We start from the raw sequence: 25,585 nt of genomic DNA on the forward strand, positions 1-25,585 counted from the left end.
CCATACCTTCATGGGAGAAGAAAGGGACCCAGACTCATTGCTAGGGAAGCGCACATGGCCCGTTCCAGGGTGGGAACCTCCTGCCCCCCTTGACTTGACAACTCAGTCTCAGGCTAGGGATGGCCCACTCTAACAATACCATGGTCAACAGTCAGCTTGCAGTTAGGAGTAAATTCTATTTTTTCCCTATGTGTACAAAACCAAGCCTGGCACAGTGACAGAGAAAGTGTTTTAGAGAGAGAAAAGTGCATCTTGGGTGTTAATAACATTGACAAAAATTGGAGTCAAGCATGTCTAAACATTTGTCCAGTTTGAAAATTCCACTTAGTCTCCAAACGGACTCTTGCAAACAGCAACAAAAGCAAATGATCATTGTGAGGCGCCAATGGTGTGGGAAGCCGGGGCCTGCCCATCACTCTCAGTTCACAGGCAGATACGGAAATTGGCAGACAAGAACATTGTGGACCAAATCATTAGAGGTGTGGGCGTGGGTGTGGAGAGTGGGCTTGGAAACAATTTCAGTGGAGCTTCTCAGAATAGAAGGGGTTGCCCGAGGATTCGCAGTGAGTCAGTGACAGAGCTGAGAGACAAAACAGCTTCTCTCATCCTTCCCTTCCCTGTGCTGGGAAACCAGTGTGGTGACCTGTTACGAAGCAATCTGCATGTGAGGGGCTGAGTTGTGCCCTCTCCCAAATTTGTACTCTCAGACGGATGTAGTGGGTAGCCATTCCAGCTTTGATCTGGAAGTTTTAAGCCCCATTGAGGCTTCAGTAACTGTCACACCTACAAGGCAGGGCGAAGAGAGGGCCCTGAAGACCCGAGATCCGGATGTGCCACCCTCTCTTGGTTCCTGGACCCTGGATGCTGGAGGTAGACCGAGCAGAGTTCTCCAGAGAACACCGCTGGACTGTGCCACCACGCCTTTCCAAGACCCTGCAACCTACCTATCCCTTCATTTGTGAGTTACACCACTAAATAAACCTCCCTTTTAACTACGTGGAGTGGCCTTAATAATTTCACCCATAGACCACACTCTCTAGTTCTCAGAATGTGAATGTATTTCTACATGGGTACTTAAACGATTATAGTAATTGTGATCATCAACTTTATTGGAATGAGCTCTGACCCATAATTGACGTCCTTAAAATTTTTTGAGAGAGTATCTCATGTAGCCCAGGGTGGTCTCAAACTAGCTATGTAGGTGACAGTGACCTTGAACAACCCCTCTACATCCCAAGTGTTAGGATTACAGATGTGTGCCGCCATACCTGGAATATGTAGGGTTAGGGGTTGTATCCAGGGCTTCATGCATGCTAGATCAGCACTCTACCAACTGAGATACTATCCCCAGCCCCTGGTGTCCTTTCAAGAGGTAATTTGGACGTACCAAAGAAAACAAAGTATCAGAGGCACATGGGCACACAACAAGAAGGTGGCCATCTCTACACGTGGAGGAAATGTCCCACAGATCAGTCCTCTGACAACTTGATCTTGAACTTATGGCCTCTTGCAAGCTGACTGAGTCAGTGCCTCTCTGTAGGCCCCAGCTGTGTGGTTTCCTGTGCCACTTGCCAGAGCCCGCTCAGGGACATTTGGCATCTTAAAGAGAGCGAGGCAAAAGTGAGCACAGCAAAAATACACAGCAAAGAGAGTGCCACATTGGCTCGCCACTCAGAACTCTCAGAAAGAACCTCCGTCAAGCTGGGCGGACACCTGGAAAACTGTGGGGGGTTTATGGACTTCCCAGAAGCTGCTTGCAGCCGCCCAGCTCAGCTTCCCCATCAGGAAAGTGGTTGTCGCATTGTCTGCCTTCTGGAGGCATGTGATTTGCCCACATATGTCAAATAACTGGGAAGCAGATGCATCCCCATATTAGGATTAAATTGACAACCCCCAAATGTTCACAGGCATCCTTGGCAAGGCAGCTGGATCATCTGGAATCTGGCTTGTTTGGGCTCAAAATGCACTGTGTCGTCAAACCTGGCTCACAGCTACAGTGTCCTTAGTTGGTACAGACACCTGTCTGCATGATTAGATCTTTGAGCCTTGGATGGAAATATGGTCCTTGAAGTCAGGGACAATGTCCCCAGGGTAGGACACAGTGCTTGGAGCTCTGAACACAGAACTGTCAAATCCTGGAGTTCTCATCATCGGTCACTGCTTTGGGTTAAGGCATCAAAAGCCCCTGTGAAATACCTTATCAAGGGGCCGTGTGTATTAAGACATCTTCAGCCATTAACACCTTTGTGACTTCATTGGCACCGCTGAGTACTTACCTTAGTCCCTGACCAGGGCAGCTGCATTCTGGAAGGATGAAAGACAGAAAGTCCAGGGCCTTGGGGGCAGTGTCACACAGAGACTGTGTTTTGTGGAGGGAGGCCAATGACATAAAAGCAGAGTGTCTCACAAGGAACTGTTTGCTTGAGGTTTCTGAGCCAGCCAGACCACTGGAGCAGAATCACCTTTTGGCCTCGAGCATAGATCATAGATGGAGAGCCAGGCTGGTTGGCAAGTGTTCAAGTCTGGCTTTGTCTATATCATCAGAAACTCGGCAACTCCAACCTGGCCTTGGCTGACCCGGAAGTGCAGGAATAAAATACAACTAGAACATGGGCATCTTCGGACACAGCCCAGTAAGGGGTGCTGCTGGATTCCTGGGGGCCCATGGCTACGATTGGCACTCGAGAGGCAGGACTTCACCCGTGCCCTCAGCCAATCAGCATGCCTGTGACTCCAGGCTCGGATACCCACTGAAGGAAGAGCTACTCTGGGAGCAGGGAGAGGATGTGGTCAAGTAACAATGGCTAAGCAGGGAATGGCCTGGGCCTTGGCTCAGGGGGAAGGGCAAGGCTGTCCAGCCATCCAAAGTTCAGGTGGGGAGGAGACCAGGGCTCAGCAGGGAGATGATGACATCTGGTCGTAGTCTGGGCACTTGAGCAAAGCTGGGTAGTTGCTGTTCATCTGTAGGGAGGCATCGCTGGAGATGTCTGAGGGGCTGCGGCCCCGGATCCAGGCATCTGGATGTAGAAACTGGCCAGAGTAATCGGAACAGTTGCTCAGGCGTGGCCGGTAGAAGCCTGGGTGAGGTCTGTACATGTCCTCGGCAGTATACCTCTTCATGAACAGGTACACAGACATTACCCCAGCACTCTGCAGTGAGAGAAGCAGAGGAGAGAGCTCACTTGTAATGCGTCTTCCTGGAACACAGCCACAGAGCCTCTCCAGTGGGATGGCTAGTACACATGTAGACAGGAGTGTGCTCTGGGATAGAAGAGACCCAGGAAAGCCAGGGACAGGGACATTCTGGGGAAGACTGGTAGAGCAGGTGGCCCAGGATGCTGTGGGATGTTTTCCTCCCCCCTTCCAGGTAGGGCAGTACCAACCTGGCACAGGACAGTATGGGGCAGGTTACCTCTGTTAAAAGGAAAGAGATGGCGGCAAAGGCAAAGGACCATCCATATTTGTAGTTGAAATAGGTCTCTGCATCCTTGGTTCTGTTGAGCATCTCATCATTGATGCTGGAGATGTACAGCACCAGGCCCACCACAAGAGAGAGGCCTGGATGAGAGAAGGGGAGGGAAGGGCACGTTCAGCCCGGTGGTCCGGGGCGTTTGTCAATATGGTACCCGCTGGGAACAAAGCCTTCAATTTGGAGTTCCAGAGTGAGCAAGAGCTTGCCTACTAGTGACACTCTGTCTATGCCAGCATCTTCTAGGGAGTGAGCAGGTGCAAGTAGGCTATCTCCCTGTCCAACCACTCTCCTGAGCCAAGAGACAAGCCTCGTGATTGATACCCACTTCTGTCACACACACCCTCCTGCATCCTTGTTGACCGGGCCTGCTCTACTGGTCCTGGTGCTACATTGATGTGATCCTGGGGATGAACCCTGAGCTACCAAGCGGGCTTTTACTAATGTGAGGACTGTGATAAGGCTCCTCAACAGGGCTTCTAATCCCTGTCTCCAGCAGGGGGTGGTACATATCTCCCTGGAGTCTGCCAGTACAGCCTGGGGCCTGTGCAGACCAGCAGGGGGTGGTACATATCTCCCTGGAGTCTGCCAGCACAGCCCGGGGCCTGTGCAGACCACTTGGTCACACAGTGTAACCCCTCTGAGATCTTCAGTGAGGAGATGAAAGGGAAGTTTGCTCAAATCCTGGCCAACATTGAATCAGGAGGCCACTGGGGCCCCAAACGCCAACTGCCATTGTGCACATGACTGCCCCTGGCAGCAGTTCCGTCAATTAGTGAGTGTAATTGAGTCAAGACATAATTACTCTACATTGAGCTGTTCAGGTTTCATTCCATTCACATCATTTGATGAAACTGGGGCCCCTCCAAGGATGGATATTAAAGGGGGACAGGTGTGATCCAAACCTTCCTCTGTCCTTAACTCAAGCGTGGGTCACTGCTGCCCCCAAATGTCCCTCTGTTATTATGAAGCCTGTGTATCAGCTCCATCCTAGATTTATGGTCCTGTGATTCACTCACGGTTGGAATCTCAGGCAGCCTGATCTCTGATCAGCTTGGCTGCTATGGAGTTCACAGGAAGAAGAATGCATAGCTTGGCCCTGCGTTTGTCCTGTTCTGGCTAGCTGGAACACCACCATATAAGTGTTGGGCTGGGATATTTCAGTGTTATTAGATTCATTACATGGATGAAAGAGTGGAATGGAGGGGAGAATGCATGGCAAGAGGATTGGTAGGTAGAGCAAAAAATGGATGGGTGGAGGTCGTGTGTGTGTGTGTGTGTGTGTGTGTGTGTGTGTGTGTGTGTGTAAGGAAAGAACAAGGCAGAATGGTTCTTGGGAGTCAGCTAATCTGCCTGTCCTCTGGCTCAAAGATTATGCTCATTAGGGAAATGGGGGAACAATCCTAAAGGGACTGGCAAGCCAGTTGGCAATAAGGATGCCTATGCTGGAGAATCCTTTTTCCTTTATTGCCTTTTATCTGTTCATCAGCCTTTCCATCCATCTATCCACCAATCCACCCACCCATCCATCCACTCACCCGTCTATCCTTCCATCATCCATCCATCCATCCATCCATCCATCCAGCCAGCCAGCCAGCCAGCCAGCCATCCATCCAGCCAGCCAGCCGTTGTATCTATCCATCCTATTCAAACCACCTACCTATCTTCTACCTGAGCATCAACTTCTAGACCTCTTTTCTCCAGTCAACCAATTCAAGGCACTTAAACTGCATGCCCTGAAAGCCATTCTGTTATTTTCTAGAGAAAAGGTCTCCTGAGGTCACTGGGGAGAGAGCACCCATTTTATTCACCACATTCCATTGCCTTCTCACATATTTCCCTTGTATAACTCACCATGATTCATGCTTTTATCCCTTAGGCTGATAGCTCTCAAATCTCTGTCTTCGATTCAGGTGACTCCATGAGCCCCAGAGCCCGATGTCTGGCAGCTTTCTGGATACCCCTCCTTTATGCCACAATGGACAACTCAAACCCAGCGTTTCCCACACTAATTTTATAACCTTTGTGCAAGCTGTTTCTCCTTCTGTGAACCCTAGATCATGGATGTGATGTAGAAATGCTCAAGCAAGAAAATAGCACTCATCCTTGAGACGCTCCCCCCGACCCCCACCGCCGCAGCCTCGTCCTGGTCCTAGTGAGTTCACCTTCTGAATGTGCATGAATCTTCCCACTTCTTTCCATAGCAGTATTGTCTTAGTCTGTTCTATTATTGCCCATCCCCTGTAGTTCTGGATCCACCTCTGTCCAGGTTTCCTGGCTCCTGGCTCCTGGCTCCTGGCTCCTGGCTCCCTTCCCTTCCTCACAGTTCCTAACAGCATGTGTTCTAACATCCAAATATGCTGTTCCTTGGTTTAAAATCCTCTCAAGCCTTCTTATAAAGTTTCAAATCTCAAGACAATTCGGTGTCTCGGTAGTCTCACTTCCAAACACACTTCCTTAGACCCCCAGAGACTCTATGATAGTTTCCACACTTAGTGCTCTTTCTTCTCTCTAACTTCATTTTTCCCCCTAATTCCTATTCACTGTATTGGTCAACTTCTCCTCTAGTTTTCTCTGACCAGCCCTTGTTCTGAATTTCAGCCACTATTCTTGGTCCCAATGGCAGTTCCTGGTGGCCCCGTCACAGTTCTCTTCACTTGGAGTTCCTGTCTCCACTCTACATGTTTACGTCTCCCACCACCCTGACCTTTCTGTAGCCAGTGATGCCGGCACCCAGAATAGGGTGTGATCGATATGGTGACTGACTCACTGAATGAAAGAAGTACAACCTGGTGATAGTACGTGAAGATAGGTCTATGGTGAAGAGGTCTGGTGAGCTCAGGATATGGGGTGTGGTTAGATTATGAAAGCAGAACTCTCTGGGGGTAGCTGAGGATTAGAGGTGAAGGAATCATTATCCCAAAGTGTGATGTATTTATTTTCCAAAGCCATACTCAGGGATGCAGTCCTTTCAGACACAGGAATGAATACCCGTCAGTGGGAGCTAGAGAGGAAGTGGTGGTGGTGGTGTATTGTGATGACAGGGTTCCTATCCCAGCTCTGCCCAGCGTGAACTCATCAGGTCACCCTAACTCTGAAGCCTTATGTGTTTTTTTGTTTTTTGTTTTGTTTTTGGAAGGCCATCAGAAGTCTCCTTCAGCCCTAACCCAGTTCTGCCAAGGTCACTGGCTCAGCTCACTCCGTGTCCAGGGTTGGCTTGAAGCTGCGAGTGGGACTTCCCCAAACAGAATTGTTCGGGAGCTAAAAATCAAAAGTCCAGGGTGTATGGAGAGAGAACCGCACAGCTTACCTGAGAGGATGAAGAAGATGCCAGAGACAAAGGCCAGTATGGTCCGGTGAGGACGGATGTGCCCGATGTTGCTCAGGATGAACCCGATGAACATGAAGAAGAGGCTGACGAGTGGGAACGGGGTGGCCGAGCGAATCATTTCTAATGCAGGGAAAAAGGGACAGCCTGTCAGGCTACCACAGTGACCTTCCTTCCTTGCCTCATTCCAGGAAGTGTGTTCTGCAATGTCTACCGACAGGTCCTCTAAGCCCTAGTCCCACATGAGTTGCCTACGGGGTCTCCTGGTGCTGGCAGGCCTGTGAAGTGTGGCTCCAGTTGCCAACATATTCCGAGATTTGTCTCCCCTTCAGGCAAAAGCTCCCCTCCCAGGAGTCTACATTGCCTGTCTATAGGAGAGCTGTGACATGCCTGGTCACGTCATCTTGCCTCACCTTTAAGAGACATCCACCATCTCCAAGGGTACAGAGCATGCTCTGAGTGTTCAGGGGACTGGCGCTGGCCCCTTTCTTTTTCAATTTATAATCACTTGGGGGAGTTCTACTGTATAATAAAGAATTTGCTCTTTGTCTCTGGTTCCTAAGAGGCAATCTAAATCCCCAGAATTTCCCATAGAGTATCTTTGTGGGCTCTGGAGAGCAACTGAGTTTATGCTAACAGGTGACCCAGGATGGAGGCAGGAAAGAGCAGCCACACTGATGAGAGGATTGAGGCTTGGGGCCATGTGACATAAGCCTGATCTCCCAGGCGAGAAGGGGCTGACACTGAATTTAGTCATTCATACTGTAGCAGACATTAGCCATTATTTAGAGACTATTTGAAGTCTGCTGGACAAGTGTGTTGGTTATATGCACATCAAACATTAAGCCGTTTTTTATAGCAGATGTAAGTGTTCATAGATGTTTGTATCCAGAGGGTCCTGGAACCAACTCTAATAGACCAAGGGGATGAACTGTACTGTAACATTGCAAGTTCCTGCTGAGAGTCTGAGCAAATCTGGTGAGGTCAAGGTCATAAAGTCAGCTTGTTACAGTTCAGAGAGGTTGCTTCAGTCTGGGTATGAGTGTTCCTTCATTTCCTGGGGTCAGAGATATGGGGGTTCCAGCAACCTAGCTTCACCCTGGAAAAGTGACTCTTCAGAGCATGCGCTAGTGAACTAGACCAGCATGATCAGCTAAGGCCAAAGGCACTAGCTCTTGGAAAGGTCCTGGGTGTTTGACTCTTCCCTTTGTCTGGCTCTCTGTCTCACCAGTGGCCCAGCTTAGAATGTTCTAGACACCTACTTAGAACATTGACTGTGGACTCTGACGTTATCTGGGAGTTCATGGGCATCACATACTCTATGGTGAAACAGCGTCCTCGCTCCTCACCTGTGGAGACAAGAAATTACTGTTATTTCCAGGTCCTACTCCAACACAGATTTGAGCTTAGTACATTCCAAATGCCTATGATCCTTGGGCCTATGTCTCCGCACCTGGGCTGGATAAACACTCTAGGGAAGTTTTCATCCCTTGGCTGGTGGCCCACAGCAGGGGTTGGGGATGTGTCTTGATGCCACTTTCTTCCTGAAGCCCGGGAAGAGGTTGGCACTATGAAATCTATACCCATCAAGCATTTTGACTAGTGATGATGGTACATGGCTGTCTCAGATGCATGGGCAGATTTTTGTGCAATGACCCCCCTCAACCCTGTCAATCAGACCCTAGTGGCCTCAAACTCTGCTTCTAGTTAAGCCAAGATGGAGGGCACAGCATCTGGAGCAGTGAGAGATGAGATCAGAGTTGGATGCTGTTCCTAAAGCAGACTCTACAGAGTGACACAGGGTAGCCAGGCTGGAGCTGGATGTGTTCCTTCTGCTAAACTTCATCTAACCTCTGGCCTATCCATCAAAGCCCTAGCATCAAGATGGGTGAAAAAGCTGGGGGAACAGGCTATATCTTTTTTCAATGTGCATACAGGCTCCAGGATCCCACAAGAGAAGCTCAGGGACCATACTGTGGCTATCCTGGCTAATACAGTTTACACAGGTCTTGCGGGACACGGGGATGCTTCTCTTGTGTAGGGTGGAACTTGGCTGTGATAAAGGCCTCAAGGATAGGGCTCTTGGTGTAGCAACTCACTTGGTTCTAGAGAATCCCAAAGTCCACAATAGTAGGATCAAAATTTGCACCTTCCCGGAAAGACCCATTTATGTTGTTTTTTATGAGGCCATTTCATGGTCAGGGGAACAGGAAGCTGCTGAATATTTCCTGTTCCTTAACCTTGTGGATGTCAGGGAAGTAGGAGTCTAGATGCACTTAGCCTGCCGGAGTCTTTACTTCCTCATTTGTAAAGTGGTAATCAGTCTTATCAGTCTTCCTTGCAGGGTCATTGGCTAAATTGTGTGCGATCAATAACATGCATAGCTAAGGTAAGGCCTGTAAGAGTGGTTTAGAGCTGGGGGTGTCACTCACCGCTGGAACACAGAGTGTGGGAAAACTAGGCTTGCATGGATCTTTTAGGAGGGAAGAAAGCCCTGGACCTGAGAGAGCTTGTTCTCTGGACACTGTGAACTGGGACCTGAGAGAGCTTGTTCTCTGGACACTGTGAACTGGGGTCTGAGCTTGAGTCTCTAGTCTGATGCTGCTTACAGCACTGCCTAGAGTGGAGATTGTCTATGCTGAACTGTCTACTGGTACCTCCCAGGTGTCTCTAAATAGGGAGAAAACCCCGTGGAGCAGGTATTCCCCAGGGCAGGACTGTCCTTACCAGCGAGGAAGCAGACCCGCCAGAGGCCTGAGTGCAGGGACATCTTGACCTCTGTGCTCTGGTTCTGGGGAAGGATGATGCCTTCCTCCAGGTACAGCCAGTAGTCCGTGCTGACTGCGATGCCCAGCAGGCCCAGGCCGCAGACAGCAAAGACACTGCTCAGCAGGGTCAGGGCTTTCCTCCCACAGGCGCTCATCTTCGTGGATGTCACCGGGCAGCCGGTGGTGCTGTCTCACGGGAGCAGAATGGGCTATGGGGACAGGCGGGGAGTGTGAGCACGAGGCAGTGAGCAATAACTCAAGCCAATCTTCTCAGAGTCAATGAACGAGTAAGAGCAACTAGGCTACTTCCAGTTTCTAGACCATCTCCACATAAGGGCTACTCTCTCCCTTTGCCCCTCAGGAATTCACAGGTTTCTCTTAAAGCTGCTGTATCTATTCCCTTATCTTCTGAGTCCCCCTTACTACACATTACCATTCATCTTTCCACCTATCCACCCACATCCACCCATCCACCTATCTATCTATCTATCTATCTATCTATCTATCTATCTATCTATCTATCTATCCATCTACTCATTTGTCCATCCATCCATCCATCCATCCATCCATCCATCCATCCATCCATCCATCCATCCATTGATTCATTTGTCCATCCATATATCCATCCATCCATCCATCCATCTATCCATCCATCCATCCATTCATCCATCCATCCATGCATCTTGCCAGATATGAGAGATGTAAAGATGAGCATTCTGCCCCTTCCCTTGAAGAACTACCTATCTAGAACAATGGTTTTCCCAAAGAAGTCCAATGTAACCCATTGAAAACCATGGCTGAGACACTAGACAGGAAAAGGTGGAGACCAAGCTCTTCTGGGTGGGTTCCCCTGAGTTGTCAAGGTCTCTGAGGGTCAACTGTTCTCTGACAGCAGGCTCCAGAAGTGGGCAGCAGCCTTGGGGAGACACAAAGGAACAGAGAAGACTGCTTGCAGGAAGTGTTCCTCATGGGACTCTGATCCAAGGCAGTCTGGGTCAGCACATGTAAAGCAGCCAGACCAAAGGTTGACTTCAACAGGCCTCCAAAATCCACCTGAGTGGATGTGGAATGACTGTTCTCTGTCTAGAGCTCTTCATTGTCAGGGGCCAGCTCTGAACCATCCAGAGAAAAGCTGAGAGTCTGCAGGGTGAGACATGAATTCATTTGATGCTTCCGGGGCTTACGGAAGTAGTGAAGAAGCAGAGAAGTAGAGCAGATGGATGCTACCCTCACAGAGCCCATGGCCTGGCTTGGGGTGTCTATTCTAAGACTGCAACCAAGACTCACCCAGGAGCGTCTAAAAGTCCTTTATTCTGGGTTGCCTCACAGAGTCTGTTAGGGTGTTTGTCAGGACCTGAGTGACGGCATTGAAAAAGTTCTCCCAGGTAATTCTAACATGAAGTTGAGAAATATTGATCTTGGCTGTTCCAAGTGCTGTCCGTGGACCTGCAGCATTGGCATCGCTAGGGAGCTGGTTTGAAAAGCAGACTCTGAACCCTCCAGTGTTGTTGTGGGTTAGGTCTGAAATGATCCCCCATAGGCTTGTGGTTTTGAATACTTGGGTCCGAGCTGGTAGTGCTGTTTGGGGGGAGTTATGAAACCGTTGGTACTGTGGTCCAGCAGGCAGAAGTGGGGCACTGGGGACAGACCATGAAATTATGTCTGCCTCTGGTTCTTGCTTCACCAAGATGTGAGGAGGCTCTTCCGCTGCCACAAGCTCCATGCCTTCCTCCCTATGATGGATGGACTGGAGCCATGAACCCAAATAAATCTTTCATCCATTAAGTTGCTTCTATTGGGGATTTTGTAATAGTGATGAGAAATGTAGATAATCAATTTGCATTCTAAGGAGACCCAGGTGAGTTTGTCTGCTCGCTAACATCTGAGAAACACTGGGCCAAGTTAACAAGCGACGGCATTGCAGTGTGGCACTTGCTGTGCGAGTATGATGCCACCCTGATTAGATTTAGAGTCACCATGGAAACACACCTCTGGCTATGCTGTGAAGATGTCTCCAGAAAGGTTTAACTGAAGGAGGACCCATCCTGAACATGGACAGCGGCATCTATAGGGCAGGGTCCTAATCTGAATGAAAAGGGAGCTGGGCATACCTCTTCACCCCTCCCTGCTTCTTACAGGCACAACACGGCCAGCTGTCTCATGCCCCTGCCACCATGATTTCACCACCACAGTGGACTGTGTGCTCTCAAACCCTGGGCTAACACAGGCTAACTCTTCCTCACGTTGCTTCCGTCATATGCATTTTGTTACAATGGAAAAGGTTACTGATACATAGGAGAGCTCAGAATGTGACCTAAGCCCAGAAGAAGGCAGGCAGAGCCACTTCTAAAAGATGTAAGCCTAGGGCGACAAGGACAAGTGTCACACCTAGCAGCCCTGCCACCAAGTTCTAGTGGTGTGGGCAGCTTTGGATGTTCCAAGGTTAGAGACTTTGAAATGGTGCAGTGTTGCCTTGGCAGGGTCCACCAAGCACAGGGCCTGGGTGGTGTCCCGAGGACCCTACCGAGGGATGATGTCCTGCCTTGTCCGAGATCTAAGTATAGGTGGATGCCAAGCTACCCGAAAAGCATCACAAACCAGGTTTGTCTGTAAAGTTGAGCTCACTTCTGGGTGGCAGGGGACAGGGTGTTGGCGCTCTTTGCCTGGAAGGGGTCATCCCACAGCAGCTGCCCTGTTCTAGCAGCTGACCACAGGAGAGTTGGGAGAGCTACAGAATGGGCCACATACTGGCTCACTGGAGGTGTGTAAAGGCAGTGGGTCTGCAAGGCAGAGTGTGGAAAGCTAAACAACCCTTCCTGCACTGACTTTGACAAGGAAGGGAAAAGTGAAATGCTAAGTCATTCATGACACAGTATGCTGAGGGCTAGAGCAATAGTTCTGTGGAATATTCTAGCAGGTGGAAGGTGTCAGGAGGCACTGTTTCTTGGTTTTAAAGAATTGCACTGCATAGGGTAAAGGCTGACAACACAGTTTACTTTTACTTACTCAAACTATCCCCAGACTTATCTGGCCACAAAAGGGGTCCGGAAAACCCACTTTGGGAATGCAGCTGCTCCTCTGCAGCTCTGTTCCTACCCCTCCCCAGAACTGCTGGGGGATTAACTGCCACGGTGGATAGGACCGTAGTTTGCAAGAGCCAAGGCTGGACTCGGTGTAGGGTATTATTATTCAGTAACAATGAACTAAAACCCCACTTTTCCCAGAGCAGACAGATCGGGACGCCTGAAATACGACAGCTGTTGCCCGGCGGAAGCTGAGCAGCCAATTTTAATGCTAAGCTTGGCAGAGATGAGAAAGATTTGGGTCTTAGAGATTTGGAGAGATGAAAATGGAGAGGAGATTGGATCCAAATCAGTAAAAAAGCATAAAAGAAGAGGCTGAAGGTGACCTTGCCTGAGAACTCTATAAGGACAGGCCCTAAAGTCTGAAGCGTGCTTAGGCAAACCCCAAGAGTCCCCTTCCTTTCGGGAGAATGGGACAACTGTATCGGGGGAGAGAAAAGCAAAAAATTAGCAATTCATTGCAAACATAGTTGTAGCAGGAATCTTAACAGGTCTTAATAAAATCAAACCTGAGGCCAGGTATTGGGGTGAATGCTGGAAGATCAGAGAAGCAGAACAAGCCACAGCTACCTTACCTTGCCAATTCCTCAGCTGATCCTGTTTCCTCAGACTGGATGCCTCTCAGCTGAACTGTGCTGCTCAAAGCCTAAAAGCTTAACCAGCTAAAAGCTTCTAGTTTCTGGTCCTTACGCCTTATATACCTTTTTGCTTTCTGCCATCACTCCCTGGGATTAAAGGCTCACTTCTTGGGATTAAAGGCGTGAGTCACCATGCCTGGCTGTTTCCAATGTGACTTTGAACTCACAGAGATCCAGAGGGATTTCTGCCTCTGGAATGCTAGGATTAAAGGTGTGTGTGCCACCATTTTCTAGCCGATGTATCTAGTGGCTGTTCTGTTCTTTGACCCCAGATAAGTGTATTAGGGTTCACAATATTTTGGGGAACACAATACCACCACACATAGTTATACTCCCCCTCCCCCGCCCCAGAGCTGAGGACTGAACCCAGGGCCTTGCACTTTACTAGGCAAGTGCTCTACCACTGAGCTAAATCCCCAACCCCACAGTTATACTTTTATTGTGGTGTCATATTTATTTATAAAGTACCGACTGTCAATTACTGCACAAAGCCTTCCCCAGTCTCTTACAGTAACCCCATGAGTAGTAGTAGTAACTCCATTTCGTGGATGGGGAAGCTGAGGCTTAGAGGTGTCAAGCAGCCTACAGGATATCAGAGGCGGCAGACTGGATTGAAACCAGGTCCAACTCCAGACTCTCTGCCTACACCCTATGATTTTCTACTGGAGAACTGAATGGGCTCAAGGAGTGTCCAGGTGATGGAGAAACATGCAAAGGGGACCTTCAAGAATCTAGAAATGCGTAAGACACGGGTCTTTAGATAATTTTCTAAATGGTCACGTATTACATAAGGGTTGGAGTAACAAATGCTTTGGGGCTTCCTATGGGGTGCCCCTGGGGTGTAGCTTCTGGTATCATTTCCATGGTGGGCCACTGTGACTCAGCGTTTCTGATTCTGAAAACCACACTGTAAGCAATGAGACTAATATTTCCCTAAACCCCGTGTCGGGCAACGAGGTTCCAGGAGGCAGGAGTACCAGAGACAAGCCAGTCTGTTATTCCAAGGAACGAAAGTACAAAATATCAATATATGGGCAGATCTTTTACGGGAGTTCTGGGGTCAAGGTCAGTTTCTAGGTCTTATGCATTTCTAGATTCTTGAAGGTCCTCTTTGCATGTTTCTCCATCACCTGGACACTCCTTGAGCCCATTCATTTCTCCAGTAGAAAATCATAGGGTGTAGGCAGAGAGTCTGGAGTTGGACCTGGTTTCAATCCAGTCTGCCGCCTCTGATATCCTGTAGGCTGCTTGGCACCTCTAAGCCTCAGCATGTTAAAATAAATATGACACCACATCACTCATTTATCAAGTCATCTCCCTCGCCCTGTCTTCTGATGCCTGCTTTTCTGTCTCCTGACTCTCATCCCCCTACAGTTAAAGCTTTTCTTTCCTCTCTCTTGCTGGTGAGAGAGGAGGACAAGTTGTATTATAAGTTGCCACCACATGAGAGATATTCACCTTAGGATGGTCAATGAACAGAGCAGACTGCAAAACCATGAATTTAACAGACACTTGACTATGTGAAAAAGGTACAGAGTGGGAAGAAATAAACCAAAATATCGATGGAAGATGCTCCAGGTAATTAGGTTATGTATGTTTTATGTTCTTTATACTTTTCTGTGCTCCAGGAGGCTTCTAAAAGAACACATATTATTTCTACAGTCAGAGAAGAACTTGAGACTAAAGATGAGAGACATCAGTTCTCCGACCATTGCTCTTAGAAACAAAATGAAGGGCTCTAGCTCCCTCCTGGACTGAAGCTATCACCATGCAGTGTCGTCCTTTGGGAACTGGGGCCCGGGACATGATGGTTTTGTGTGGTTTATGATGATTACCGGTGCCATTACCTCTAAGTATTAGCTTGTTAATGATCAGGAATTAACGGCTGCTAATTATCATCCATGACTAGCAATTAGAGAGAAATGTCTTGTGGAGATTAAATCACTAATGGTACATTTCCCTGCCCAAGCCAGTCATGAAAGGACTTTGAGATGAAGTGCTTAGGGACTCAGGGGTAGGTGAGGTAGTAGGTACAAAGGATTGTAGGGAAGTTAGATGAGGTTCAATTGGAGAACAGTAGAAAGACAGTCAAATAGACGCCCCAGTAGAGCTTTGATGAAGGGTTTGGGGAGTAGGGACTGTCGACAAGGCTTGGGAACTAGTGACAGCTGGTCTTCTGAGCTGATCCATTGTCTCAGCATGGTGTGGCCAGCAGCCAGCAGGATAAGGTGATCAGAGGACAACCAGTGGGCCCTGATCCCCAGCCTACTTCCTTCCAGAATGGCCTCATTATCTTCTAGGAGAGCTAAGAAATGACCACAGGGGCTGGAGAGATAGCTGTGTTAAAAGTACTTGCTTCTAAGACGAATTGGCAAATTGTCTTTTAATAAAAAACCCCGGTGCCAGATATCAAGGTGAATGCTGAAAAATCAGAGAGATAGAACAAGCCACAGCCAACCTCACCTTGCCAACTCCCCAGCTGATCCTGGTTCCTCAGACTGAAAGTCTTTGGCCTCTATGTCTAATTTAGTGGCTGTTCTGTTCTCTCCCAAATAAGTTTTATTAGGGTACACAATATATTGAGGGACACAATATATCACCACACTTGCTGCTTTTGCAGGGGACCTGGGTTCAGTTCCCAGGACCCATGTGATGGCTCACAACAATCTGTAACTCCAGCTTCAGGGGAGCCAACATCTTGTGACCTCTGCAGGTAGCAGGCATGCGTGTGGTGCATACACATTAAATGCAAGCAAAACACTCATATACATAAAATAAAAATAAAATATTTTTTAAATGATCATAAATTATTTGATATTCTTTGCCTTGAAAAATGGGGCCTGCATCTCTTTCCCTTGAATCTAGACATGTTTGTGACTGTTCTGATTAAGAAACTGTTGCAGAATATTATTTTAAGGTGTGTTACATTAGTTTATGTTGCATTTGTTTAACTCTGTGAAGCTGTGTTACTGTGCCTGTCTAAAACACCTGATGGTCTAATAAAGAGCTGAATGACCAATAGCAAGGCAGGAGAAAGGATAGGCAGGGCTGTCAGGCAGAGAGAATAAATAGAAGGAGAAATCTGGATGAAAGAGAGGAAAGAGCAAAAGAACAAGGAGAGGAGCACACTAGGGGCCAGCCACCCAGCCACCCAACCACTCAGCCACCCAGCCACACAGCCAGCTACAGAGTAAGAGTGAAAGTAAGATCTACAGAAGTAAGAGAAAGGTAAAAGCCCAGAGGCAAAAGGTAATTGGGATAAGTTAAGAAAAGCTGGTTAGCAACAAGCCAAGCTAAGGCTGGGCATTTATAATTAAGAATAAGCTTTTGTGTGTGATTTATTGGAGCTGGGTGGTGGGCCCTCCAAAAGAGCAAAAACAACCAACAACAAGAAAGTACATAGCAGTGATGCTATAGGCCTTTTTGGCTATGAGAAGATACTGGATTTTCTCAGGCATTGTTTCAGGGAAAATAGCACTCACATATGATGGCCAATCTGAGATCACCATCTCAACCTACAGACTTTTGGGGCTGGGATATTATTTGTTGTGAGGGCCATCAATCATGTACATTGTAGGGTGCTTAGGAGCATCCCTATCCAATCTACCATCACTAGTATCCTAGTTCTGACAGATGAAAATGCTTCTCTACAGGAAAAAAATCATCTGACTGGGACCCAGTTACAGGGTAGGTATGGACACTCTGGTTGACACTTTGCTGAGCTTCCCAACAAGAGTCAGCATGGGCTAACTAACAAATTTCAGCCCTCCCGTCTTCCCTCCACACCAGCCAACTGAAGAGGTGTTAGATCTTTATCCTCTGAGGAGTTACACTGCTCTGTGTAATGATGCAGGATGAGTTCATGGTAGGGAAAGTGGCATCTTTGAGGACATGGATGAAAAATACACAAACATAAGGAGCTCTAAGTACCAAGCACACAGGGGCTCAGAAGGGACCATCATCTGAAGCCTGGAGACCTCAGTGCCATTCCACGCTTCTCTCTCCAAACTTGCTCTGTCTTGGTTTGAGATACCACCTTCCACCAAATGGTCATACAGCTGCTGGCTGGGAGCTGCCAAATAGCTTGCTCTCCCCTCTGGCACTACCAGTCTCTCTGTTACATTGTAGATGCTCTTGTTAGGGTTTGAGAATTACTGGGCAAGGATGCATTGTCCTTCAATAAAAGAAGGACCCAAGGAGTATGCTTTCTGCATTTTAACACACTCTGTTCTATGATTAAGCCACAGCCAGCCTGTCTGCCAGGAATTTGGCCTATGAAGTGGAGGATACAGAACCCTGGCAAACCCCAACACACTGTGTCCCCAGACCTCCTGGAGTGGAGGTCAATGTTTATTAAAACTCCTCGCACCCTTGGTTTGGCAAGAGGTGGTTGATGAATGAGATTTCACGGAGACCAAGAGGCATTGTGGGAAACCAGCAAGGGCCAATGCTTGTTGTCAATAGACATCTGGCAGGAGTCAGGTGACCATGAAGGTCCAGCAGGACACCTTGTGATGGTTAATCTTCACTGTAAACCTGACAGAATTTGGAATTGTCTAGAGAACACATCTGTAGGCACATCAGTGAGGGTGTTTCCAGAAAGGATCAAGTGAAGAGTAATGTGGGCAGTAGTGTCCTAAGGGCTGAGCTCCCAGACTAAACAAAGAAGGGGAAAAGGAGATAGTGTGTAGAGGATCAGCATCCATCTCTCTCTGCTTCCTGAGAGTCGGCCTCACTGCTACATCTTCTGTACCCAATAGACTGTATCCCAGACGATGAGTCCAAACTCCCCTTCCCTTTGGGCATTTTGTTACCATAGTGAGAAAGGGTGAACTACTGTGTATCACCACATTATTGCCTTTGCAGCACTTCCCTGTGCAGCTTCAAATTTTCTGTGCTATGCCTTAAATGTGGGACCATATCACTAGACCATATGCATACACAGTGCAGCTTCGTGCCGTTTTACTTACTATTATCAACATTTTGCACTGTTTTAATAGCTTCAGAATGTGTATTTTCTAATTTGCATATGCTCAAAGCGAGATCGCCATTTCCTTACTGTGGAACAGTTGTTTTCAAATATGTCCTTATTATAAAAATCAGTGAATAAACTTACTCATCTCTAAATATCAAGGAGGCATTTGGCAAGTATTTTTTTCAGGGTATATTCCTACAAGTGGCATTTTAAAAGGAAACAACACCATCTTAGCAATCCTAAAAGCACCGTCAGACCTACTCTGAAAGCTTTCCAAGGGTCTGCTACCCAAGGTACAGCAGAGGCCCACTGTACGTCCACAAAGAGTTCCACACCTCCCCATCCATCAAGAGTCCTCTCCTGGCTCCACTGGGAACTTGGTCCCTGGGCTCTGCTCAGCTACCACTGTCTGCTGCATTGACGGGATGTTTCAGGGTAAGGATTCCACACCACCCTAGATGCCCTGGGAAATTTCTAGGCTTCCCATATAAAAAGCAAAATGTCTTCCCTCAGTGCTAATACATTATCTAAATGTCCAGGTGTTGGAAGTGGTAGAACTTTCAGGGGCTGGGACCTAAAGAGAAGTTTTTAGGCATTTGGAGGTACAGTTCTGAAGGGGATATGGGACTTCAGTCTCTTTCTTTCTCTTTGAGAAAAAAAGCGGCACACTCCACCATGATGCGTTGCTTCACCACAGGCCCAGAGTAATGAGCGTGAGTATTCATGAATTGGAATCTCCAGAACTGTTAAAGAAAGTGTTGATCAACTTAGGTGTTTGTAATCATTACAGGAATAGTTAGAGAAAACTGACAAACATCAGTGACTGGGAACTTTCTAGGTACAGCATCACCTTTGTGATATATAGACACCGATAGCCAGGACAGTCAGCTGGAAAAAGTGGTACTAAAAACAATCCAGCCAGGCATGGTAGCTCACATCTGAAGTCCTAACACTTGGAAGGATGAGGCAGGAGGATTGACATGGATTTGAGGCTACCCTGGGCTACACAGTGAATTCCAGGCCAGCCTGCACTACAGCGTGAAACCCTGTCTCAAAACCAAACCCAAACAAGAAAATCCAAGGGGTTATATAAATGGTTGGATGCAGAAATAGCCACATGGAACTAGTAGTCAAGTAGAAAAGATAATGCGTGGAAAAAATACTTTCTATGCAGCAAAAAAAAAAAAAAAAAGATAAGCTGTTGGAACTAAATGGTAAATTATGTGCTGGTGCTGTGAAAAGAAACACAGGGCTGAGTGATGGCTCAATGTACACACTAATTTGTTTTTCTGTTGCTGTAATAAACACAATGACCAGGAGCAACTTGGAGAGCAGAGGATTTATTTTAGCTTACAACTCTCAGGTCACAGTCCATCACTGAGGGAAGTCAGGGTCAGAACTCAAGGCAGGAACCTGGAGGCAGGAGCTGAAGCAGAGGCCATGGAGGAGAGCTACTTGCTGGCTTGCTCCCCATGGCTTGCTCAGTCTGCTTTCTTATACAACCCAGGACCACCTGCCCAGGAATGGTACCACCTACAGTGGGCTAAGCCCTCCCACATCAACCATCAATCAAGAAAATGCCCCACAGGACAATCTTAGGGAGGCATTTCTTCAAGACTTCCCCTTCCCAAATATGTCTAGGTTTGTGCCAAGTTGACAAAAATCGACCAGCACAGTAAAAAGCACTTATGTAAGCATAAGGCCTTGAGTTTGGATCCCCAGACCCCACATAAAGCCAGATGTGCTTGCATATCTGCAGTCTCAGCACTCCAATTGTGAGATAAGAGGCAAACACAAGAGAACACCCAGAAGCTTGCTAGTCAGTTAGCCTGGTGTGCCCAGCAGTGACGAGACCCTGTAGCAAACAAGATGGAGGAGAGGACTGAGCCCGGAGGCCCTCTGTCATGTGAATACCCACACTCACACATATTTACACACACTGACACACATTTACACACACACACACTCATAAAATAACTTTATTGACAAATGTAAACTAATATTGATAAATAAGGATATTTCTTATTTTTATATAGAAAAACAATGTCATAAAAAATCTCCCCTAAATTATGAATTTAATATAATGAGCTGTTTTTACTTTTATTATTATTTTAAAATGCATTCATTTTTATTTTATGTGTATGAGTGCATGTCTGTGCACCACATATATGTTGTGTCTACAGAGGCCAGAAGAGGGCGCTGTGTCTTCTGGAGTCACAGATAGTTGTGAGTTACCACTGGACTTCAAGAATGGCAGGTGCTCATAACCACTGAGCCATCTCTGCAGCCCCTACAATGAGTTCTTTAGAAAATGCCATGACTCTGGGGTTACCCTCGAGGGAAGACATTTGCAAATAGCCAGAGAATTTATTTTAAGGATGAAGTCAAATGAGTAGCAAATACCAGGCAATTATTCTCATAATGCAGCCACAATAATGAAAACAGTTGGATTCTGATGAGGAGGGGAGAAACATCAACGGGAATTTAAAAAGCTATTTTTGGCTGTGATTAAGTAGCGTGTTAAAAATAGCCATTTCTGGCTATGAATATCTAGCACAGATTAGGCAAATCCTCTTGCTGAAAATGAGTGGAAGAGTTAGATTAAATGTGAAAAGTCAGTTTGAAGATGTTGGACAATCATCGAGAAAATCAAGATTTCAGAGGTGAGGAGATGAAGGCGGGGGAGATGCAGAGTGAGCTTGGCATTTTCTGCAACTTTCTCGCTGAAGTATGTGCCCATTCATATGGAGTGTGAGTCTGAGAGGCTGAGCCCAGGGCTGAGCAGATCTTTCAGTTGTGTTTTGATATTGAGGAATCAAAATGAGAGCTCACCAAGGAGGATGGGCCTTACAGATAGCCCAGACTTTCCAATGTGGGACCTGGGAGGTGACAGAGATCTGCTTGCTTCCACAAAGACTGAAAGCCCTCTTCAAACTGGTTCACTCATGTTGGGATATAGGTGTCTTCTAGTAACATGCCAAAAGCAAGGGGCCCACCACCAGAAGCGCCTACAGTTTTCCCATGTGGGTGTCTAGCACTCAATGGAACGTTACCAGGCCTATCCAGAGGCAGCACTGAGACAGATGTCAGATACTGAAATGATAAAAATCTAACATGATAACACTTTCAATGTTCTTAAAACAAGTATTCATCAACTTAGACTTTTATACCTAGTAGAGATATCTCTCAGCACTGAAGGCAAAATGGGAATGTCCTTAGACAAACAAAACCAGGCAATGTGTTATATACATATTTCCATAGAAGAAATGCCAAATGGATTCTTAATGTGTGTGTACATGAATGTTCACGTGTATGTATGTGTGTATGTGTGTCAAGGTGTAGAGGCCAGAGGACATTCTTGCCTGCCATTCAATTGAAACTATTCACTTTGTGTTTTGAGGCAGTATCTCTTGCTTGGAGTTGCCTGAGTAGGCTAGGCTGGCTGGCCATCAAGCCCCAGGTACCCACCTGTCTGCCTCCTAAGCACTGGGTGCTGGGGACTGGACTCAGGCCCTCATGCCTCTTCAGCAAGCACTTATCAATTGAATAAAAAACGCTGGTACTACAGCACAGATATGCAGGGTCAAAATAGGACAATGAAAGAAAAAGAAGGTAGGGGTGTGTGTGTGTGTGTGTGTGTGTGTGTGTGTGTGTGTGTAAATAATAAATAATACTGTCTTATGAGTCTCAAATAGAGAGAGAATTAATTGAAATCAATATGTCTTTTCCACCTATGACCAGTTTAAAGATTTTTCTCTTCATTGGTTGAACTAAACAATGATCAAAATATCCCTTGTCAGAACTTGTCAAGTAACAAAGAACTTAGGAAAATCACTACCTGGGGAGCAAATGTCAGGGCTGGGGAGATGTCTCAGTCAGTAAGATGACTTCCATGCAAGCATGAGGACCTTGCTTTTATGCTTATCCACATAAAAGTCAGGTGTGGTGGCATGTGCCTGTAACCCTAGCATGAGGGTGGAGATGGAGACAGGCAGATCCCTGGCACTCTTGGAGCCTACCAATCAGTGAGCTCCATACTCAGTGAGAGACCCTATCTTAAAACAAACAAACAAACAAAAAAACTCCCTAAAACAAAACAAAAACCAAAAAATCAAAAATTAGCATAAAGAACGGTCGAGGAAGACATTAACCTCTGGCCTCCACGTGTAAACACACAATTAAGCAAAATAGAACAACAGTGTGTATCACAAAAGACAAAGGCAAGGCTAAAAATCAGTTCTCAAACTACATATCTCAAGAAGATGAAAAAAATCAATTAAAACGAAAACTTTCTCCCTAAAGCAGGAGGAAGGAAATATATAATAAAATATATAATAAAAGTGGAAATTGACAGAAAAATAATCTCACAACAAGAGACTGTCATGAGAGAGCGGACAGAAGGGAAGAGAGGGAGAAAGGGGAGGCAAAGGGTCACAGAAGGGAGTTTTTGGACACATCTGTCCCTGGAGTTTTCCGTTTTGATGGATGACGCCAGCTCCGCCATCTTTGAAGTGTTGTTGTGGACCTTCCTTTTGGCCTCCTGAGTTTCAGCTTAGCCGCAGGACCCTTCAGGGCACCTGGCCAGCGCAAGAGACCCGGCAGCTCACCGAACACCAATCCTATGAGAAGAGCCACCACCCAAACTTCTGAGACAAAAGAAATGGATTTTTATCTTATAGCTGTTTCAGAAAAGCCAACACCCTTCAGGGAGGTGCTGTCACACACCGTCTCCCCCCTCTAAATTAAACATGGCGCTGGTGCTGCAAGCGCCATGACTCAGTGACATGTAGACTTAATTGTCGCCAATTAGAAGCCAGCTCCCATGAGCTCGCTGGCTCACACCTCCAGCAACTCCGAGGAGCATGTAACACCCGCTTCCCCCGTGGCTATAGGGTGTGATAAAAGCCAGTGAGAAATGGAAAACAATTTTTGTACCCTGTGACTTAATAGATGTAGACAGGAAAATGTGCAGACTTGATCTAATTCTGGTGACAGTAGCCATCCATCAGACCCAGGCTGCCACAGCCTGCTGAGCTGGCCAGGCCACACTGTTCACCCTTCCTCAGAACCCCAATGGTGGGCTTGCACATCTCTGCTGTGCGCATCTCTGCCTCCCACCGGCAGATGTTTATTGGGCTAGAACATGTGCCAAGCACCGTTCCAAGTGCATATTAACTCTCTGAATCCTCCAATAACCCTTTGTAGTATCATACAAAGAGATGATGATGATGGTACTTCACAGGGTTTCCAGGCTAAAGAAGCTAACATACCCCACAAGCTTAGTGTGAGGATTCCAGCCAGACATGGAGGAAGTGCAGTTTTTCTTTATTTTGTATCTTTATTTGTATTAAAATATTTATTTTATGTATATTATTAGTGTTTGTCTGAATGTATGTCTGTGTACAACGTGTATACAGTGCCTCATGGATGTTGGATCCCCTGGGACTAGAGTTACAGATGGTTGAGAGCTGCCATGTGGGTACTAAGGATCAAACGGGTCCTCTGAAAGAGCAGCAAGTCTTAACCACTGAGCCATCTCTCCAGTCCCTATTCTTTATTTTCAGTGTTTAAAGCAGAGTGTCACTTTGTAGCCCAGGCTGGCGTTGAACTAGAAATCCCCTTGCCTCAACCTCTTGATTTAGGATTGGTTACACTGATCAACCTTTCGATCTGTTCTTTCTGCTTCTCTTCATTCCTGTGGATCAGAGTTACCTCATGATGACATTTCCTCTGTCTATTACAACTTTGTTCCCATATCTTCGCATTATTATTGTCAAAACTACTGTAATTCTGGTGAGGAGATGGCTCAGTTAGCTTCCTATGCATAAGGACCTGAACTTGAGTCTCCAGAACCCATGTGAAAAAAGCCAGGCAAGATGCCACGTGGAGGCCGAGATAGGCAGACCCTGGAAATCATCGGCTGGCCAGCTGAGATTACTTGGTGAATTCCAGGCCAATGAGAGACCCTGTCTCAAAAACAAGGGGAACAAGTGCCTGAGAAAGGACACCTGGGGTTGACCTCTGACCTCTATATGGAGACTCACACACACATATGTGCACACACACCCCCAAAGACATGTGCATCTGCGTGCTTACAAACATTCACACTCACACACACAGGATATTACAATTCTAGGGAAGCTCAGCAATGTAATTATATTCGTATCATTTAGCATCTTTTTTACTACTGTCAAGAGAGGAAAGAGGCAGTGATACTGCTCTTTTGTAATTATCTACATAATTACTTCTGGCCTATTTACAATTATTTTATGGGATTTAATGTTCTTATCTAGCTTCATTTGCTTTGTGCATTTTAGGAGAGAGGATCAGGTGGTTCTGACAATGCTCTGGTTTCGTTCAGCTGGCTTATTTTCATCTCTCTCCCACCTTCATTTCCCACAGGTGGTTTTTCAGGCTCTGAGATTCCTAGTGGGCGACACCCCCCTCACACTCCATCTTCCAGCCTTTCAAAGAAGAGTCCTTACCGCATTCTCTACTCAGGGCGTTTGAGGGAGATTCAGCTCTGCATCTTGCTGGATGTGTGAGGTGGGTGAGGGTGCCTCATACGTGTTCATTTTCTCTTTCATGATGCCATTTTCATGATGCCCTTTTGGTCTTTGCCTGTGTTGTGTCTGGATGTGGCTGCACACTTCATCTCCTTGTCCCCACCCCCCTTTTAGATGCAGAGGTTGGGAAACAGCAGGAAGTCACTTGCCCAGCTAAAGCGTGGGTGACCCAGGGTCTGAAACCAGTCCTGTGGGCCTATCAGCATTGCTGACCGCAGTTCACCCCTTGGCCTGGCTCCTGTGGAGCTACAGAGGTCAGTTGCCACATTCTACTTGGGTTCCCGGGCTTGGGACCACTCTTCTGAAGAGCAGAGATTGCCGAGTGACAAGCAGAAACTCTGACCTAATTTTCCTCAACACTGTCAGCTTCTTGCCTGGGATAAAAGCGCTGATAGTTCCGGTTTCCCGTTGGCATGAGTGTCTCTCGGGTGGATGGAGAAGTCGGAAGTTTCCTTATAAAATTGTGGTTGCAAAAGAGGGAACGGAGGGGAGAGAGGAAGGGAGGAGGATGAAGGAGAGAGGAGGAGACAGAGGTAAATGCCCATGGTGGGGGGGGGCAGAAGACAGAAGAGGAAGGAAAAGAGGAGAGAGGGACAGGAGGGGAGGAAGAGAGAGAGGGGGAGGAAAAAGGAGGAGGATCATGGAGGAAGAAACAGGAAGAGGAGAGGAAGGAAGGGAAGAGGACAGAGGGAAGGAATTGGGGTGGAGGAGGCCGCTGAATGTCTCTGCTGGATAGAAGCTATTCTTGATTACTCCCG

The 25,585-nt window shown here is 47.1% G+C and overlaps 1 protein-coding gene across 1 annotated transcript; it reads right to left on the reverse strand.

Annotated features, from left to right (window-relative positions):
• Positions 1–1,586: 1,586 nt before the first annotated feature.
• Cacng5 (calcium voltage-gated channel auxiliary subunit gamma 5) lies at positions 1,587–9,813 on the reverse strand. The gene is made up of 5 exons (XM_059269787.1): positions 9,525–9,813; positions 8,060–8,146; positions 6,780–6,920; positions 3,413–3,558; positions 1,587–3,150 (listed from the first exon to the last, which is right to left on the reverse strand). The coding sequence occupies exons 1-5, from the start codon at positions 9,718–9,720 to the stop codon at positions 2,893–2,895; spliced, it is 828 nt and encodes a 275-aa protein (XP_059125770.1). The 5' UTR covers positions 9,721–9,813; the 3' UTR covers positions 1,587–2,892.
• Positions 9,814–25,585: the final 15,772 nt, after the last annotated feature.

The sequence above is a fragment of the Peromyscus eremicus genome, chromosome 8a (assembly GCF_949786415.1).
Source record: "Peromyscus eremicus chromosome 8a, PerEre_H2_v1, whole genome shotgun sequence".
NCBI lineage: Eukaryota > Metazoa > Chordata > Mammalia > Rodentia > Cricetidae > Peromyscus > Peromyscus eremicus.